This window comes from Mesocricetus auratus, unplaced genomic scaffold (assembly GCF_017639785.1).
Source record: "Mesocricetus auratus isolate SY011 unplaced genomic scaffold, BCM_Maur_2.0 Super-Scaffold_100003, whole genome shotgun sequence".
NCBI classification, from domain to species: Eukaryota; Metazoa; Chordata; class Mammalia; order Rodentia; family Cricetidae; genus Mesocricetus; species Mesocricetus auratus.
In genome coordinates, this window is record NW_024429188.1 from 49,977,621 (window position 1) to 49,997,287 (window position 19,667).

Consider the following 19,667-nt stretch of genomic DNA (forward strand, 5'->3'; position numbering starts at 1 on the left):
CATCCAGGATGTCTAGGTCAGTCCCATGCTTTCCACACAGCCATCAATCTGGAGTCTAAGAGCTCCCCCTTGTTCAGGTCAACTGTTTCTGTGGGTAAAACCAGCCCACTCTTTTTTGTTTTTTTTGTTTTGTTTTGTTTTTTCGAGACCGGGTTTCTCTGTATTGTTTTGGAGGCTCTCCTGGAACTCGCTCTGTAGACCAGGCTGGCCTCGAACTCACAGACATCTGCCTGCCTCTGCCTCCCGAGTGCTGGGATTAAAGGCGTGCGCCACCAATGCCCGGCCAAACCAATCCACTCTTAACTCCTTTGCCCATAAGTTCTCTCTTTCTGACACTGGATTCCAGGACTTCAGTTCAGTGTTTAGCTGTGGGAGTCTGCCTCTGCTTCCATCAGTCGCTGGATGAAGGTTCTGTTTCCCAGACACTCTGGCCGTGGGATTGTATGCTAGCACTCCCCTCATTCATGTCTAAAATCCATAAATGAGTGAGTACATACCATGTTTCTCTTTTTGTGACCGGGTTACCTCACTCAGGATGGTTTCTTCTCGTGCCATCCATTTGCAAATTTCAGCATTCCATTTTTTCCCCGGTGAGTAATACTCCATTGTGTAAATGTACCACATTTTCTCTATCCACTCTGCAGTTGAGGGGCATCTAGGTTGCTTCCAGGTTCCGGCTGTTACAAATAATGCTGCTATGAACATAGTGGAACAGACATCCTAGTATGGATACGCATCTTTTGGATATATGCCTAAGAGTGGAGTTGCTGGGTCAGAGAAAGGCATGTATAAAGAAATAGCAGAAAGAATGTCACTGGAATGATGGAAGGCTGTCCACGACTGTGCTCATTACACAAGTCTGTGCATGTGATAACATGCACTGTTAATGTGCTTGGTGTTGCTCTTCATTTACGGGAAATATAGTTCCCTGAGGCAGTCTGGGCTTTGTGTGCAAGCTGCCTATATTGTCTTCGTCTCATACTAATAATTTCTAGCAAACCATTTAAAAGTGGAAATCATCAGGATAAAAGAAAAAGTCTGAATATAGGAGAGTAACAATTTGCAAATAATAAGAAGAAAAACATGGAAAACTGTCTGAGCAGCAACTAAAAGAAGATTAGTAGGGACTGGGGATGTGGCTGTGGCTTGTGTCCTCAGCTCCAGTTTCGGGGGTGGGAGAGCAGAAAAATAACAAAAAGATTAGCAAAGGAACTGACTACCCACCGCCTGGGGGTGATTCCCAATTTCCACTCTTGAGATAGAGAAAGAGAGTTTATCATAAATGCAACAAACACTGAACTGAATGGAAAAGTGTTCCACCATTTTATGTGTTTTATGTGAAGAAAACAACTCTAGTTTTTCTTTTTTTTTTTTTTTGGTTTTTACAAGACAGGGTTTCTCTGTATTGTTTTTGAGGCTGTCTGTCCAGCCTGGACTCGAACTCACAGAGATCCACCTGCCTCTGCCTCCCGAGTGCTGGGATTAAAGGCGTGTGCCACCACCTCCCGGCTAGTTTCTCATTATTAATTAAAACAATTTGCCAGGTGGAAAGATTAGGAAACAGAATAAAAAAATAGGATGTATTGATACACAGATGATAAGTAGAGGCGTGTATTAACAAAGTTTTTTTTGTTGTTGTTTTTTTGTTTTTTGTTTTTTGTTTGGTTTTTCGAGACAGGGTTTCTCTGTGCTTTGGAAGCTGTCCTGGAACTAGCTCTGTAGACCAGCTGGCCTCGAACCCACAGACATCCGCCTGTCTCTGCCTCCAGAGTGCTGGGATTAAAGGCGTGCGCCACCAAAGCCCGGCTTTAACAAAGCTTTTACATGCATATTTCAAAGCAAAACTGTTAAAACGACTACAGTGATTTATGAAGGTGCACATAACAAAAAAAAACTCCAATTGTTATTTCAAAGATTCAATATCAGAAGAAGGAATGGGCTAATATGTAGAAAGGTTCCTATCAAAATTAAGTTTTCAGCATCATAAAATAGATGCTTTAAGATATTTTACAGATACTTCATGGGTATTTCATACTACAAACAAAAACTAAAGTAAATAATGAAAAAATTAAAAGGAGACAAACATGGTGGTAAGAAGAAAGAGAGAAGGAAGGAGGTCGAAATATTAACATCAATTTTTCAAGTTATTCAGCAAAAGAGAATAGCCAGGCATAATGGTGGTTTTCCTATAATCCCATCTCTGTAAGATTAAGGCCAGCCGGACGGTGGTGGCGCACACCTTTAATCCCAGCACTCGGGAAGCAGAGGCAGGCGGATCTCTGTGAGTTCGAGGCCAGCCTGGACCGACAGCCTCCAAAATAATACAGAGAAACCCTGTCTCGTAAAACCAAAAAAAAAGAAAAAAGATTAAGGCCAGCCTGGTGGATAGAGTTAGCTCCAGACTAGCCAGAGCTACACAGTGAGACCCTACCTATGTTGAAAAACAAGAGAGAGAAGAATGAAGGAAGAGAGGGGGTCTGCTAGGTGAAGAGGAGAGGAGTGTAATTCTTCCAAAATCTTTCTATGTTGAGCAACATTACAGCTACATTGCTGTGTCACTTTTTTCTGGGGTTACAGAAACAAATAATCTATTCACCCCAGACAGGGCACCAACAGCTCATCCAAAAAAAAAATAAAAAGAAGAATTCCATTTGAGTCCAATTTAGTGAAGCACTGAGTTTACTAAGCTAATTTACAGGGGCACTAATGAGGGTTATTTATACGAGCAGTTAGGAAAGAAAAAGTAATGATGGGCACCCAGTTGGAAGATGGGATGTGTTGTTACCACAGATGACATAGCGTTACATGGCAAACCCCAAAGACTCCACCTAGAAACTATTAGAACTCATAAATTCAGCAAAGTTGCGTGATACAGAATCTGCATAAAAATGTCATTTCTGGAAACTCTTCTCTGTTGCCTGTGGCAGGCTCCCCCTGACCATCCTGGCGCCTGCAAGCCCTGCAGGTGGACCCTGCCCTGCTCTTGCTCAACACTTTGACCATCATCATCCTGCTGGTGGCCAGCTGCAGCCGGGCATTTGGAACATCACCTCCAAGTGTCCTTGATTTGGTGGAGATGCTTCAAAGAGGACGGCTCCTATTCTGATGGCTGCCAGAGCCTCGTAGACTCTTCTGGCCATCTGTTTCATCCTCTTTGTCTGCCTTCTGTGGCCCCCAAATGATTGTTTTCCTGAGAGTGACTGGAGGCTTCCTGGCCCTGGTGGCTGCTGTGTTCCAGATCATCTCCCTGATAATCTACCCTGTGAAGGACGCCCAGACCTTCAGCTTTTTTCCTATGTCGGTAAAAGATTATTAAGGCCATTGATGCACAGGGCAGCATGGCAGGGGCTCTGTGGAAAGATAAGGCCCACATGGCAGAATGAGGGTCCCCTATCATTTTAGAGGGAAGGAGAGGTCCTTCACCACACGACTGATGGACATACCTGCTATCTCATCCTGGCTGACAGTGGGGAAGAAGGGAGCCTGTTAGCCTGGGGACTGTAAGCTGATTCAGCTATGAGGGTGGAGAGAACAAGAATCTAGAAAAACAAGTTATTGGAAGAATGCTGTAAATTAGCACAGCCCTGGCTAGCATTCCCGCCTTTTGTTTCTCTTGGATAGGTGTTAGGATACTCTATGAAGGTTCATTTTCAAAGGTGCATCAAGCTGAAGTCCAGCTACAAATAAGCAGAAAACACCAGTCCCTGCTAGGACGTGCTAATCCCTGCTAGTCTAGCTATTCCCTACCCCCAAACTCTGCCTAACTACACCCACCACCACTGCCTAAAAGTGTAAGGAATTCAATTACTCATAGCTACTTGCCTGCAAAGTTATGCATCTGATAAGCTTTCAAATAAACAAGATGTAAAATGTAAAGATGAACCCATGCATAGCTTTTCGTTGAGGAAAAAAATAAATGTGACACAGGGAAAGACAACACATATATGAAATGTTAAGACTGTGCCCTCCAGAGGGAAGGCCCTGTGTTGGGGGTGTATAAATTTCTCAATGCCACGCAGCCCACCTGCCATTCCAGACTGCTGTCAAAAAGTAAACTGCTGTTTTCGTTCTCTGAGTCTCCAACACTCTTTTTTTCCTTTTATTTTTGTTAGTTCTTTTTCCTACAATGTATTTTGATCATATTCACCCGCTACTCCCTACTACTTTATACCAATTCCCCAATCCTACCCACCCAAATTTGTTCTGGTAAAGCCCTCTAGTGGTGCCGCCTTTAATCCTAGCACTCTCCAGGTAGAGGCAGGATCTCAGTGAGTTCCAGGCCAGTCTGGTCTACATAGCTAGTTCCAGGAAAGCCAGAGAGCTGTTACACAGAGAAACCCTGTCTTGAAAACCACAATCAAAACCAACAAAACAAAAAACCCCTCAGTACTCTTATTATAAAGTCAGTACCATTATTTCTCACAACAGGTGAAGGGGTGGGTATAGTTGTCAGCCTGGTAACTCCTTTCTCTGGACAAGAGTGTCAGTACTCATCCATAGCACCTTGGGGGGAGGAGGGCGGTGTTTCAAGACAGGGTTACACTGTATAGCCTTAGCTGTCCTGGAACTCACTCTGTAGACCAGTCTGGCCTCCAACTCAGAGATCCACCTGCCTCCTCTGAGTGCTGGCATTAAAGGTGTGTACAACCACCTCCTGACCAGTCTCAGAAATTTGAAGGAGGAAGAATTTGTGAGAGAGAGGTCTTTCCTTAATAGCCTCCAAGTCTGCTAACATCCATCTAGCTAGTCGATATTCTCCCCTTAAGAGCTGAGACTCTAAAATTATTTAGGTATGGACATCAAGTCAATCTAGCTGCTTCCAGCTGACATTGTAAAGGGGTTTAGTCTCCATTCCTGTTGACCTCCAGGCATTGGAGGATGATCGGGGAACCCAGATAGATGGAATTGGATTGCCGTAGGACCATTTGAGTGTGGATAGACTATAAATAAGAGCAGATAAAATTTGATCAGCGGCCGGGTGGTGGTGGCGCTCGCCTTTAATCCCAGCACTCGGGAGGCAGAGGCAGGCGGATCTCTGTGAGTTCAAGGCCAGCCTGGTCTACAGAGCAAGTTCCAGGACAGTCTCCAAAAAACCTCAGAGAAACCCTGTCTAGAAAAACAAAAAACAAAACAAAAATTAGAACAGCAGTTGAGCACACAAGCTCCAGAGCTGACTAGATTCACTACTAAGACTGTAACAGATTTAACCCATTTCACTATGAAGATCCAGATACAATTAGGAAGCAACCAAAGGATGGTCCAGGTCACCACTTACATCTGTCTATAACCGAGTCTATGGCTGTGGAGGGACAGCCATGATCATCCTGACTGGATGTGATCTTTTCTGCGGCCGTCACCTAACTACAAGGATAACCTCCAGGGCAATGGCCAGCCCAGGTACTTACTTCTATACTTTGCTTGTTGTGGGAGGGAGACTCTTAAGAAAAACCCTGTTGCCAGAGAGAAACAGAGGAAGCTGTCTCTAAAATACACAAAACCTATAATTTGGCAGTGTTTGAATGATCAAAAATGGTGAAGTCCTGGCTAGAGAGAAGGTTCTTCTAGAAGACTCAAGTTCAGTTCAAAACACCCATGTCAGGTGGCTCATAAGTCCAGCTCCAAGGGATCCAATAACCTCTTCTGCCTTTTGTGGGCACCTGCATACATGTACCATGTATTCACACATATACAAATGAATGAATTTAAAGTACTGAAATAAATTTCTTTAATGTTTCTTAAATAGTGTTATAATTTCATATTCTATATTTTGTGAGGTTAAAATACTTGTTTTTGTTTGCTAGTTGTAATATGCTATTATCTTCTTATATAAAATCTGCATCTGTAAAAGAATGTGAGCATGAGTTTCAATAATGTACAAAAAATAAGTTTTTTTTTGTAAGTTTTGAGTTATTTAAAGGAAAAGACTGGTTTCCTAAATACGTATCAGTTGTAAAATTTTCTAGTTAGTATTCTGAACAATTGCTATTCTGCAAAGTTCATATTGACTTGCTATGACTTGTAGAAAAGTTTTCTAACATGTTCAAAGCAAATTGTAGAAGTAACATTTTAGTCACTATTGAGATTGCTAAGGTTAAGTTTACCTTTAATATTGTGTAGAAGGTGAGGATGTGGGAACATAATCTTTTAACAGATGTGTCCTTTGTGTCTCCACAGACTAGTTAAGACCCCCGACTGATGGATGTTTTTAGGCCATTCAGTAAGGTGTTAGGAGAGCCCCTACTGTGTAACATCATTCTGCAAGTAGGCTTCTTAAGCGCCTTAAACTCAGGAAGTAAACAATTCCATTGTCCTTTAGACTGGGGACAATTGAAGCTACAGACTTGTTGGCTGCAACTCATCTAAAGAAGGCTAAAAATACAGACATACTTTATTTTCTTTTTATTAAACCTGTTGTAACTTGTTGCACTTTCCAAAAACTTTTTTTATGAACATTTTCAACACTGCACCAGGCAAGCCTTACCTGTTCTTACTATTTTTCTGGCATTGTGTTCTCGTCTTTTCTTTGTATCATATTCTTAAATTCTCATGGTATTTAAAACTTTATCCTATCTGCCTACATGGAGTAAGTTAAGTTACTTTTGAAGTTACACTGTGTTAGTTTTTCAGTACCATGAGCTCCGTACCGTGAACTCTGTATGACTATGAACTCGTTAATGAACACATGGCTGATGGTAATGTTGATCATCTATTCCCATATCTGTCCATTTTGCAGGCCTACCTATTCCCTGATACACAGCCATTTAAATTAGGGTAATTTGTAGCCTTCTAGCAGCCTCTGTGTTCAAGTGAAAGGAAGAGACATATATCTTTAAACTAAAATCAAGAAGTGATTAAGATTAGTAGGGAAGGCCTGTCAAAATTTGAGATAGGGTCTCTATGAATTCTAGGTAAGTCTGGTCTACAGAGTGAGTTCCAGGACAGCTAAGACAGTTACACAGAGAAACCCTGTCTCAAAAAAGATCTGAGATAGGGATGGAGGGATGGTTCCGATGCTTAAGTGCTTGCCACATAAGCTTGAGAACCTGAGTTCAATCCCCAGTACATACAATAGGCACACAAAAACATAGGGAAAAAATGTTTGGGACCAGGAGTGTAGCTCATACCTGTCGCGTCTGCCTGTACTTACCTGTACTTAGCAAGCTGCAGCAGAGAGATTTCTGTGAGCCCAAAGTCAGCTTGGACTACTATGACATTCCCTCCTCATATGAGCCTCCACCTCCTCCAGCTTGCTCAACCTCCCTTGCATGCCCTGCTATCTATAAATAGGAATATGCAATAGCTCCTCCCCAATGTATCCTTGGTCCTGTCAAGTCCCTGTTGGGCTACCAAGTTCGTTGTGAGAAACTTTCCTGGGGGAATGCAGCACACACTCATCTACTTAACCCAGAAAGGGAACAAGCGACAGAGCAAAGTTATGAGTGCCCCAAAATCCAACTTGGTGAAGCAGTTCTGAGTTTTAATTGGGGTTTTTAACAAGAGTGTGGGTGAGTGGTTAGTTACAGGTACTTAATGACTCCCAGAGAATGACTCAGGAAGGGTGCATCTCTGGAGCTCTGCAAAACTTGCAAAAGCTCACCTAATCACTAGACAGCTGGGCTACTCAGTCTCCTCCAACAGTTGTTTACGCTTCTGTAAAGCTGGGGAGAAGCCGTTGAGAGTCTTCTGTTGGCAAGTTTCTGTTTGCAAGGGACCCCCGTGAAGCCCTCTCCCTCCTGGAGGGAGTGTTTTAGTTCTTAGGAATCTGCTACAAAACATAGGAGCAAGTGGGAGTATGGTCAGGATAATGGATGTGGGATTGTCGTTCGGAGCTAGTAAATAATCTCCATGAATTTCTGCCAGACAATTCAGAGACAGATACCATAAGGCCACAAAGAAAGAACGCCCTTAAGGTCTTGTGATTTATAGCATGGCCAACTTAAGCACACATTCTTGTGTAGCCGGAATGCTGGCGTTTGTGTTGGATGTCACCACAAAGGCCAGTGAGCAAAGACAGGAATTGAACATGTGCTTTACTCAAAGAGTCAGCGGTCTGAGAAGGTAGATCTTAAAATCAAAACTAAAACAAAAGAGCCCTGCTCGGCTCCTCATCCCTTCCGAGGCAGGCAAAGGGGAAGCTCGGTCTCCCCTCGAGTCAGATGGCCAACCACGTTTCTTGTGATGCCTGGACTTGTCTTGTTACCATCCCCCGCATTTTTCCCCTGCCATTCTGTGGATTTCTGGGCCCAGGAACATGGACAAACACCAAGTCTAGTTAGTTTTTGCTGATAACATATGGCAGGAGAAGGCAGTGCATGGCTTCCACCACCTTGCATTCTTGCTGAGGTCATTTTAGTCTGAACTTGAATTTGATTTGCTTAATCGAGAATCCTACAAAAAATTACCCAACTCTATCCTAGGAACCTGATGTCAAGATGCCCCAGCTAGTTTGTCTTAGCTTCAGTTAAATCGCCTGCTTGTGCAGACCTCCCCTTGCAACTGCTGAGTGAGATACCAGGATGCAGATTTTGCTTTAAAAGTTTCTTGCTCTAAATGTTCAGGGCTGCATTTGGGTCCTGAATATCTGAATGTGGCCTAGACTTTCAATTGGCTATGAACTGTGTCTGAGTGGTCATCTCTGGGGTCATCCTTGTGATAGTCAACCTTTATTCCTCCAGGGGCATCTGTTCTAGGAAACAGGAGTTCACACAGAACAAACGCTTAACACTGTATGTAATTTAAGCCATTAACATATATGCGCAGATGCCTTCCTACAATCAGAAGTACCATGTGCCCTTACAATATAGAATGTACAGTGTCTCCATCCATGCCTCCTGTCCCATTATTTATGTTGGTTTTGCTTCCTTTAACAATTCTCTATACTTCATTGTCTGCTGAAAATAAGCTCCAAACAAACTACCTCAAAGCATCCCCCCGCCAGCTTTATGGTACTGAGGAATGGACGCAATCCTTTCTAATTAAAAACAAAAACAAGAATAAACCCCCCACAAGTGGCACATACCTGTAATCCCAGGAATTCAAGGCTGCAGCTATATAATGAGTTTGAGGCTAGCCCAGGCTATATGATACCTTCTCAGGAAAAAAACAAAAAACAAAAGAACAAAACTATAGGTTTTATCTGAAATAATCCACACTAATTAAACCAATTAAGAATATGAATCCTGAGGCTGAAGAGATGGCTCAGGGGTTAAGAGCACTGACTGTTCTTCTAGAGGGTCCGGGTTCAATTCCCAGCAACCACTTAGCAGCTCACAGCAGTCTAACTCCAGTTCCAGGGGACCCAACACCCTTACACAGACATGCATGCAGGCAAAACACCAATGCACATAAAAAAAGAAATGAAAAGAAAAAGAATATGAGTCATTTAATAATGGCCAGACCAAGAGTAAACTAACACCTCCAAAATGTGTCGTGGTGCCAAAGCTCAAGATTACAGTTTTTTAAAAAGACAAAACCCATAAAAACTATAATTATGTTGGTGTTCAAGGAGGTGGAGGGTGGAATAACCTTGTAACATCGGTGTTTTTACAGAACTTAGCCATATTTTTTAGATACAATTATTTTTGTATTTAGGTTTCCTCCGGTTAGTTTTATTTTTTAGTTCACATAAGCATTAACTATTTTGGTAAATATATCTGGACCATGGTCAGGGTCACAGACAGTCCCAAAGTGTTGCCAGGGTAGATGTGCCTATAGGGGTGAGTGTGTGCAGGAGGAGGCTATCTAAGCAGATGCAAAATAGAGTCAGAACAAGATGGCATTACCTGAGTTACTTCATATCACCATTCAGGTCTGATGAAACCTGCAGATGACTGCCACTGGAAAAGCAGTTCCACCGGTGCAACCTTTAATCCCAGCACTCAGGAGGCAGAGGCAGGAGGATCTCTGAGTTTGAGGCTGGCCTGATCTGCAAAGTGAGTTGTAGAACAGCCAGAGCTACATAGAGAAACCCAGGCTCAAAAAAAAAAAAAAAGCAACAACAAGCAGTTCAAACTGGCTTAGTGCTAGCATTTAATATTAGCACTAGGGAGGCAAAGAAAGGCAGATCTCTCTTCCTTATTGATCTTGCCCATTTTCTGTTAGCAAACTATAAGGGACCCAATATCCTGGGGGTGGGGGACGGGGTGGAGCAAGGAACAGCTAGCTTCTCCTTAAGGAGCCAGCCCATTTTCCATATTGACGCAACTGCCCCTGACCATCATTCACCCAGTACACACATTAAAAAAATGCATGCTTGCATTCCCAGTATGGGAGAAGTTGGGGATAAGTAAGCAGCCAGTCAAACAACCTAAGCAGTGAGCCCTAGGACAATGAGAGACCCCTATCTCACAACACAAGGTAGAATATTGCCGGGCGTTGGTGGCGCACACCTTTAATCCCAGCACTCGGGAGGCAGAGGCAGGCGGATGTCTGTGAGTTCGAGGCCAGCCTGGACTACAGAGCGAGTTCCAGGACAGCCTCCAAAACAATACAGAGAAACCCTGTCTCAGAAAACCAAAAAAAAAAAAAAAAAAAGATAGGCCTATCAGTCAAGGCCTGGACCTAGGACAATGAGAGACCCCCTATCTCACAAAACAAAGAACATTAGCCTATCAGTCAATGCTTGGAACTGGCTTATTATTATTATGTGGTGATGCATCTGTTGCTGGTTCAATTGGTGGAGTTTTAATTTGTAAGGCTTGTATTACTAAGCTAAAAGCATGTGAGCCTCACCTTTGACCAGCTCTGAATTAAATTGTAGGATATCTGATTTGGCTCTTCAGATTGAAACCAGTGAAAGTATCCAAACCAACTTTGAATCTAAGTATGTAACTTTTTGAAAATGTAGTTCCATTTTATGGATGCATGAATATAATTTATCATGTACTAGCATTAAAATGCTGTGTTCCTATAATGATGTGACCTTCCCGTTGTATTCTCTAGTGGTTTGCTTATAGAATAGTAAGTAATCTGGAAGAGCACTGTGCTTTCCTACATGTGGTGTTTACTCTGTAATTAAAGTTCAGAATTGCTTTTGTTTTGTTTTGTTTTTGTTTTTGTTTTTTCGAGACAGGGTTTCCCTGTGGCTTTGGAGGCTGTCCTGGAACTCGCTCAGTAGACCAGGCTGGTCTCGAACTCACAGAGATCTGCCTGCCTCTGCCTCCTGAGTGCTGGGATTAAAGGTATGCGCCACCAACGCCCGGCCAAGAATTGCTTTTTTGTTTTGTTTTTGATGCCAGAACATTTATTTTTATGACGAATTGCAACCCTCAAGATGAACTGCATGCTGCAGCAGCTGCCCTCTTGGGTTTAGGTGTTGTCCCTTCATGGAATCCGTGTCTGAATCTTCAATAGATAATTTTTAGGTGCCCCATCCACCCAGTCAGTCCTGGTAGTGTTTTATCTCTTAGCCTTGGCAGGGCAGCCACATTTGCCACAGGTCGACTTCTGAAGGTGGTAGGCCTTAGAGTCACGGCGGCGGCACAATGTGTGTGTCTTATAGCAAGGTTTTCCAATGGATGACTTTCCTTTTGTCATCTTGCTTCTGTCACTAAGGCCAAACTGGAAAAGTCCGAATTCCTTTTTTTGTTTGTTTGGTTTTTTTTTTTTTTTTTTTTGGCCCTAGGTGTCGTAGAAATAGCTTTGTAGACCAGGCTGGCCTCGAACTCACAGAGATCCACCTGCTTCTACCTCCCAAGTGCTGGGATTAAAGGTATGTGCCACCATTGCCCGACATTTTTAAATGTACATTTGGGTTTAGCCTGCATGTATGTCTATAGTTACATACAATTGTGAGCTCCTGTGTGGGTGCTGGAAATTGAATTCGGGTCCTTTGAGGCGTGTGCTACCACCGCTCCGAATTCGGGTCCTTTGAAAGAGCAGCCATTGCTCTTAGCTGCTGAGTCATGTCTCCAGTCCCCAGAATTCCGTTTTTGTCCTTGGGCACGAGGCCACCATAGCAGCGGGATTTTTTTCCTTTGCCATTATTTCCTTTAGGTTCACAGGTGTTATAAGTTGCCTGTGTGTCCCCATCCCCCACTCCCGACTTTTACCCTCAAAGTTGCAGGATTTCCTTCATCTTCCTGGTTCCTAAGAGGAAAAGCAGGACAGGAAGTGATTTGGTTCCTGCAGGCCAGAGCCTTCCTGTGATCCTTCATCCCAAAGCACAGAATTCAAAAACCAGAATTGTCAGCCTCCAAAACAATACAGAGAAACCCTGTCTCGAAAAACCAAAAATAAATAAATAAATAAATAAATAAATAAATAAAAAAACAGAATTGCCTTCTCCATTCTTTTAAGGCAAAATCTCTAGAGTAGCTTCTGCACTAGGTGACTTTAAAGAATATTTCCTGTCTTGGGATGCTCACCCAACAACTTCCTAGGGTTTCCGGGGACTCCTCCGGTGGCTGGCGGCCTCCATTTATGGGTCCCATGGTATCCAATGCTAGGCAGCCACTGCCTTCTCCACAGGGACCCAGTGGCTGTCCTCTGGTTTAGATCAAGCTGACCCTAAAGCAAGGAGGTCAGGGTCCTTGTGCAAGGTCCCCAGAGCTCCTGAGCATCCTTCAGAGCACAGGGGAACTGGCCAGGCCTTTTCCACTCTGTACCTCAGGCTCCCGGGGCAGAGCTGAGGGTGACATACTTCTGCCTTTTAATTGGAAGCACTAAGTCTTTTGTCATTTTGCCCTCAAAGCCATAGGGGGATAGGTGAGAACATGAAGAGACAAGGGGCAAGAGAAGGCAGTGCCACTGTGGCCGGTGACGAGTATCTCCCTAGCGAATGGGACACTCCTATTTTGCCAGGCTGAAAATTCCAGCCTCATGGACTGCCTCACCAAGTTAGTGGGTGGTCAGGATATGAGTCTCTCTCTTGCAGTCTGCTAGTCCTTACACCTGCCCAGTATCTACCTGACTCTAACTGGAGCCTGCCCTTTCCCCTCTGCATCTCTGGAGCAAGCTGGTGGAACGCAGACGGAGCCTTGAGAGTGGACTCAATTCAACTCTACTAGTAGCTCCGTTCAGAATGACCAATAGTACCATCTGGACACCGTCACTGGGATATGAACACTGGAAATTCTTGGGTTCTGGGAAGAATCCAGACCTTTTCATACCCATCTAGTTTAGCTAGAACGTGGGTAAGATCTGACCAAGACAGCGTAATAGGCAGCAGTGGACAGCAACATAGACAGTAAAACCCAGAACCTTCCCACATGGTCTTAGCTAGGTGGGAGGGCCAGATAGAAGTCATGCCTCTCAATGCAGCAGCATATACCTTCATGATATGCCAAGTATTTGCTTTCCTCTAACTAGAACTTGAGGTGTCTCCCTGGAGCCCTGTCCTCATGGAGCTCCAGAATTTGTGGCTGTGGAAGATACCCTCATGACTCTTGACTGACTTGGTTCCACTTTATTTTTACCAAGATAGCTACTACCTACAAAACCCTTTAGCCAGAAATGTTCTTTTCAGTTCTGGGCCAGTCCAATACGACACGGAAGAGGCAGCACAGAGACAGACACAGAGATACATGCGTGAAGTAACAGAATTAGTTTGTACTGCTTTCAATTTAAGAGAACAGACAGCAGCCACAGGCTAAGGGCATTGGCCTGTATAATACACACTCAGCTGCTCAACCAGTGAGCAGGAAAAAAGACAAAACAACTGAAACAAACAAAAACCCAATAGCAAAACCAACTAGGCAGGCTTCAGCGCCCAAGCTCCATGGGGTCGTTCATGCTGTAACTACAAGGTCCTTCTTGTAGGCTATCTGTACAGTGGATGGCAGCTATGGAGGTCTTCTGGTAAGCCAAGCGTTGGTGAGCTGCCCCACAGAGAGGCAGACATCAGGGTGCTGTACAAATCTAGATGCATCACACTGAAAACCTGGTAGGACACAGAAGTAGAAAATGTCTCCACCATTACTAATCCAATTTGTATTAAAATGAAAACTACAACAACATGCAATTGTAATAATTCATTATAGTTCACTAGCTACTACCTCAACATCATCTGTAAATGCAAGACTATGGTGTTAGTTAGCTTTCTAGTACTAGAACAAAGAACTGATGTAATCAACCTGAAAAGAGAAAATGTTCATCTGACTCACAGTTTCCGTAGTTCCAATCCGCTGGTGGCTTGCTCCTGTTGATTTGGGACTATGGTGAGGCAGCACAGCGTGAAAGGCAGCGTTGAACTCATGGCCAAAAGAAGAGAATAGGGTATCACAATCTACTTTCAAGTTTACACTAATGTTCCAGTCCCCACTCCCACACTTCTTTCTGTTTTCTAGATCTCCCAGTAGTGCCTAAGCCGGATGTAGCTGAGGGAGACTTTGAACTCTTGATCTTCCCCTCTCCTTTCCCAAATTCTGAGATTACAGGCATGCACCACCATGCTCAGCAAGTTCACAAATTCTTTACAATTGCCATTCTTTGTCTAATTTTTAAAATTTTTCCAATGCAGATTTTAAAATGCCGCTTTTGTGAAAGAGAGCCTGCAAGATATCTTTTAGAAAGCATGAGGATATGATTTTTTTGGCAAAAAAAAAGTGCTTAAAATTGAAGTCTCTAAACCGGGCGGTGGTGGCGCACGCCTTTAATCCCAGCACTCGGGAGGCAGAGGCAGGTGGATCTCTGTGAGTTCGAGACCAGCCTGGTCTACCGAGCGAGTTCCAGGACAGCCTCCAAAACAATACAGAGAAACCCTGTCTCGGAAAAAAAAAAAAAAAAAAAGGTGTCTTACTACACTGAAGGTTTATAGCTTCAGTCAAAGACAATATCTTCCTATAATATAGTAATTCCTACCTTTTAGAACTGAATAACATCTCTTCAGGAGTGATGTCAGTTACAAAACAGTAACTTCAAAATTTGAAAACATACAAAAGTAGAATCAAAAAAAAAAGTAGTTTTTTGAGTTTACTCTGCAATTTAACGAAGACTGGTCTTGAACCTCTGGTATGTTGCTTTCCAAAAGGATGACCACTGGAAGCCATCACAGACAGCAGAATCTCAACCAACTTGAAAGAGAACAGGCTCAACCAAAGAGAAAACTGTCAACAACTTATCTCAGAGATGAGATGCAACATTCATTAACTTCACAGTTCTTGGAATCCCAAGGAATTTAAAAAGTCAATGTTTTGTATACCATTTTTCCCTATGTGGGATACAGGTATGTCAGAAATAGTACCAATTCTAATGATTCCATGTTTTGGAGAAAAAGCTGCACTTTTGCAGAGGCCTTCTTACTTTCTGTCCCTTCATGCTACCCTTAGCAAGTCACGTTCAGAGGAGGAAGCACGATACTGTAATAAAGGGCCAGCAGCCCATCCTGCAGCCCGGCCTCCCCGACTGCACACTGCACTTCCTGTAGTGTTTGAAAGTTCTCCAGCAACTGACTACCACACATGATGTCTACCCGATAAGCTGCAGCAAGCTCCAGTTTTCTTTTGAGAAACTTTTCTAGATGTCCAATGGTTGCATTTCCTGAGACTCGCACAAACTTCCTTTTCAGTGGCTTAAAATGTTCAATGTCTGCATTAGTGGCCATAGACTCCAGTACTAAAGACATACCAAGTTGCACAGCTTTCTTAGTGTTTCCTTCGCCTGAAGTGCCTGGCTGTGGAACATCAGCAGGTTTTGGTGTTTCTGGACAATTTTCTTTGGAGAATTCTTGTCTTTGCTTTTTTTCTTTTTCCTCTAGGCCTGCCACCAATTTGTACACTATGTTTTGCAAGTGAGGATCCAACCTCAGTTTGTTATGAGGTTTGGCCTCGTGCACCACAATGTTGCATTTTGGACATCTGTTGCTATGTTCAAAATGTTTTATGATGCAGCTTTTACAGAAAGAATGAAGACATTCTGTAATGGTTGCTGCATCTATTAAGTAGCCTTTGCAAATAAAACAGGAGATGTACGGAGTCAGCTGCGAGAGAGGAACAAGGCGCTCCTCCTGGTGAGGAAGCCTGGATCCTGAGCGGCCCAGAGTCCTTGTCTGGCTCTGGGTGGACTGGCCCTGCCTGGCAGCTGAGTGAGCTGTGGCAATTACCTGAGGCGAGGTCTGGAGTGGGGGTGACAAGGCCTTTGCTCCCTCTACTCTGGCTGCATCCACGCTGCCCTCTGGGACCACTAGGTCACTTTCCATGGCTGACTGGGCAGACCACAAACCCGTGGAGGAGAGACAAACCAGGAAGCGAAACCACACGGGCAGGCGAGACCAAGGCGAGGTGAGGCGAGGTGAGGTGACCGAGATGCGAGGCTAGACCGTGTGGCCAGATGAGACCTCGAGGTGAAGACTGTGGCGCTCGGAGACTGGGGAGGTTGAGCACGAAGCCAAGCAGAAGGGAGCAGAGTGGCGACAGGAGGGCGACAATGTCAGGCGCTAAGACCAGAAGGGTAGAGAGGAAGCAAAGCGGGGCAGAGAGGAGCACAGAGGCTAACACACAAGCCACTCGGCAAAGGAAGGAGAACAAGCCTGGCACGAGGGGGGGTAGGCGAGGCAATGTGGGGAGCCAATGAGGACGGTCTGTAGGGCTACTTGGGAAAATCTTGTCTAAGCCAATCACAAGTTGCAATGTTCAGGGCCGGCACCCTCCTTTCTGAAAGGGGAGGTGTTTGTGTGTGCGGGGTGCAGGGGGGGAAGCTGGGTGGAGTGAAGGGAAGCTATGGCCCAGATGTATTGTATGAGAGAAGAATAAATCAAATAAATAAATATAATAAACCCACTAAAGTCTCCTTTCAGCCTAAGATTCTGTTTGCCTCAATTTATGCACACAACTCCGAAATGAATCTCATGTGATGTTACATTAGGAATAGTAATGATTTCCAGGCTGGCAAGATGGGTTAGTGGTTAAGAGCACTGTCTGGCCGAGCGGTGGTGGGGTGGCGCACGCCTTTAATTCCAGCACTCGGGAGGCAGAGGCAGGTGGATCTCTGTGAGTTCAAGACCAGCCTGGACTACAGAGCGAGTTCCAGGACAGCCTCCAAAACTATACAGAGAAATCAGGTCTCGAAAAAACAAAAACAACGACAACAACAAAAACCAAACAAAAAAAGAACACTGTTCTTTCAGGGGACCCAGGTTCAATTTCCAGCACCCACAAGACAGCTCACAACTGTAACTCCAGTTTCAGTACTTTCTCACGGCCAGCCTGGTCACAAAGTGAATTCTAGAATGGCCAGAGCTGTTATATAAAAAGATCTTGTCTTGAACTCCCCTCACCCCAGAATAACTCTAAATAAATAAATCTTTTCAAAAAACCAAACAATCAAAAATAGAAATAATGATTTCTGGTTGCACACAAAATATGTGCTCCTCTGGAGAATCACATTTATCTAAGATTATTGATGTTCCTGTTTTGAAACTTGTCAATTTATTTATTTAGAAGAATGATATATTGGCACATTATGGAAAACTAATTGTTACTTGAGGACTGCCTAAATAATCCTTTTTTTCTTTTTTTGGGGGGGGGGACAGTGTTTTGTTCAGCAGCTCAGGCTAGCCTGGTACTCATTATGTGCTCCAGACTGGCCTTGAACTTGAGGTTCTCCTGCCTCATCCTCCTGTGCTCTAGGATTGACAGGTATGTGCCGCCATACACAACCTTGTTTATTTAATCAGAGCTGTTTTCACTGATTTGTAGACATTTGCTTTTGTTATTAATCATCAGTAACATGGCTTTCAAATACTTTGTCCCAATGTGTAGGTTACATTTTTCATTATCTTCTTTGTGTTCTTGTTTTATTTTGAGACAGAGTCTAGAAATATAGCCCTGGCTGGCCTAGAACTACTAGGCAAAGCCGGGCGTTGGTGGCACACGCCTTTAATCCCAGCACTCGGGAAGCAGAGGCAGGCAGATCTCTGTGAGTTCGAGACCAGCTTGGACTACCAAGCAAGTTCCAGGACAGCCTCCAAAGCCACAGAGAAACCCTGTGTCGAAAAAACCAAAAGGAAAAAAAAAAAAAAAAAAAAAAAAGAACTACTAGGCAAGCTTCTATGTCCAGAGTGGTGGGATTACAGGCATGCACCACCACACTCGGCTATTTGTGTCCTTTGAAGCACAGAAGTTTGGTTTTGTTTTTAAAGGGGACAGGGCTTAATGTCAATGCTGTAGTTAAAAATGACCTTAAATTCCTGGTCTCTGGCCTCTCTGAACTTTTAGTCTTGTTCTCTGTCTTAATAGTTTATCTACGAAATCATTGCCAAGTCTAATGTTGAGAAGTTCCTCTAGTATTTATTTGTTAGCATTTATGGTTTTAAGCAGTCTCTTTTGATCTTTGATGCACTTTTAATTCCTTGTATTTGAGACTGTGTGTGTATTTGTGATGTCTGTGTGTGCTTCCCTGTTTGTGTGCTACTGGAGATTAATTTCAGATGTCTTCCTCAACCATATTCTACCTTATTTTTTGAGACCAGGTCCATTGCTGAAGCTCACAGGTCCAGTGACACTGGTTGGCCAGGGCCGCTGGGGGCCACCTGTCCCTGCCTCCCCTGCAATGTTACTACAGATGCATGCCATCCTTCTTTTGTGTGGATGCTGGAGAGCTGCCTTCATGTCCTTGTGTTTGTCTACCAAGCCATTTCCCTGGCCATTGAGTTCATTCTTTTTGTATGATGGAAGATAAGGACCCTACCTCACACTTTCATATATGCACATGCAGCATAGCCAAAACCCTTTGCTTTTGAGAAGAGTATTCTTTTCTCATTAAGTTGTCTTGGCACTTTAGTTAAAAAATTATCTAACCACACACATTAGGGTTAATTTTTGCGCTGTTTATGCTACCTATACTAACTACTTTCTGTGGGAGATTTTTCTTTCTGTCCATCGATTACTTTTTTTCTGATAAAATTTTTTTTGAATATTTGGGAATTTCACACCATGCACCCTGATCACACTCACTTCCCAGTCTTCCCAGATATGCCCCCTACCTTTATGACATTCTCCTCCCCCCAAAAAGGATAAAACAAAACAAAAATTGGAGCATGGTCAAATTCCCAGTACCTGGCCCCTTAAAGAAAACTGAGTTCAGGCCAGGTAGTGCTGGCACATACATTTAATCCCAGTGCTCAGGAGTCAGAGGCAGGCAGGTCTCTGTGAGTTCAAGGCCAGCCTGGTCTACAGAGAGAGTTTCAGGGCAGACTCCAAAGCTACAGAGAAACCCTGTCTCAAAAAACCCAAAACACCCACATTCTGGTCAGAAGCCCTCCGTTGTGGAGAGCTTCACTTCAGCATCCTTACCATACTTTTTTGGTTCTCTTCCATGTCTTCCTGTCTAGGCTGTTGCTTTTTGGGGGAGGTGGAGATGGGGTGTGAGTAGGGGTTGCCACAGAAGCCTCCTTCTCATCTGTGATTCTGCAGTTGTTAGTACTGCAAAAGTAGCTTTCTTGCTCTTTACAATCAGTGAGAGCACAGACTGTGGACTTCTACATGAGTTCTGATAAACAGTATGGACCACAAACATCCATCCACACGGTCTTCTGGCCTCAGCCAGTGCCACAGACTTCAGCATGGTCTTTAGTGGCAGTACAAACCACAGATATCAATACAACCCTCTGCTACAGCACAGGCCACAGACTTCATCATAGCCCTTGGTGGCAGCATGGCTCAAAACTTCAACATGATCTTCAGGGCAAAATAGGTCAAGGACCCTAATATGGTCTCTGGCAGCAGCCTATG

The 19,667-nt window shown here is 43.8% G+C and overlaps 1 protein-coding gene, 1 long non-coding RNA gene and 1 pseudogene across 2 annotated transcripts; all 3 read right to left on the minus strand.

The window, feature by feature from the left end:
• Positions 1 to 11,267: 11,267 nt before the first annotated feature.
• LOC106022573 lies at positions 11,268 to 11,547 on the minus strand (annotated as a pseudogene).
• Positions 11,548 to 13,528: 1,981 nt separating this feature from the next.
• On the minus strand, positions 13,529 to 14,558 carry LOC121139993. Its single transcript, XR_005876792.1, has 2 exons — positions 14,103 to 14,558; positions 13,529 to 13,879 (listed from the first exon to the last, which is right to left on the minus strand). It is a non-coding gene; the product is annotated as an uncharacterized LOC121139993 (long non-coding RNA).
• Positions 14,559 to 14,805: 247 nt separating this feature from the next.
• On the minus strand, positions 14,806 to 16,135 carry LOC121139770 (polycomb group RING finger protein 6-like). The gene has a single exon (XM_040743755.1). It carries the CDS (start codon positions 16,133 to 16,135, stop codon positions 15,263 to 15,265), a length of 873 nt encoding a protein of 290 aa, XP_040599689.1. The 3' UTR covers positions 14,806 to 15,262.
• Between the last annotated feature and the right edge of the window lie 3,532 nt (positions 16,136 to 19,667).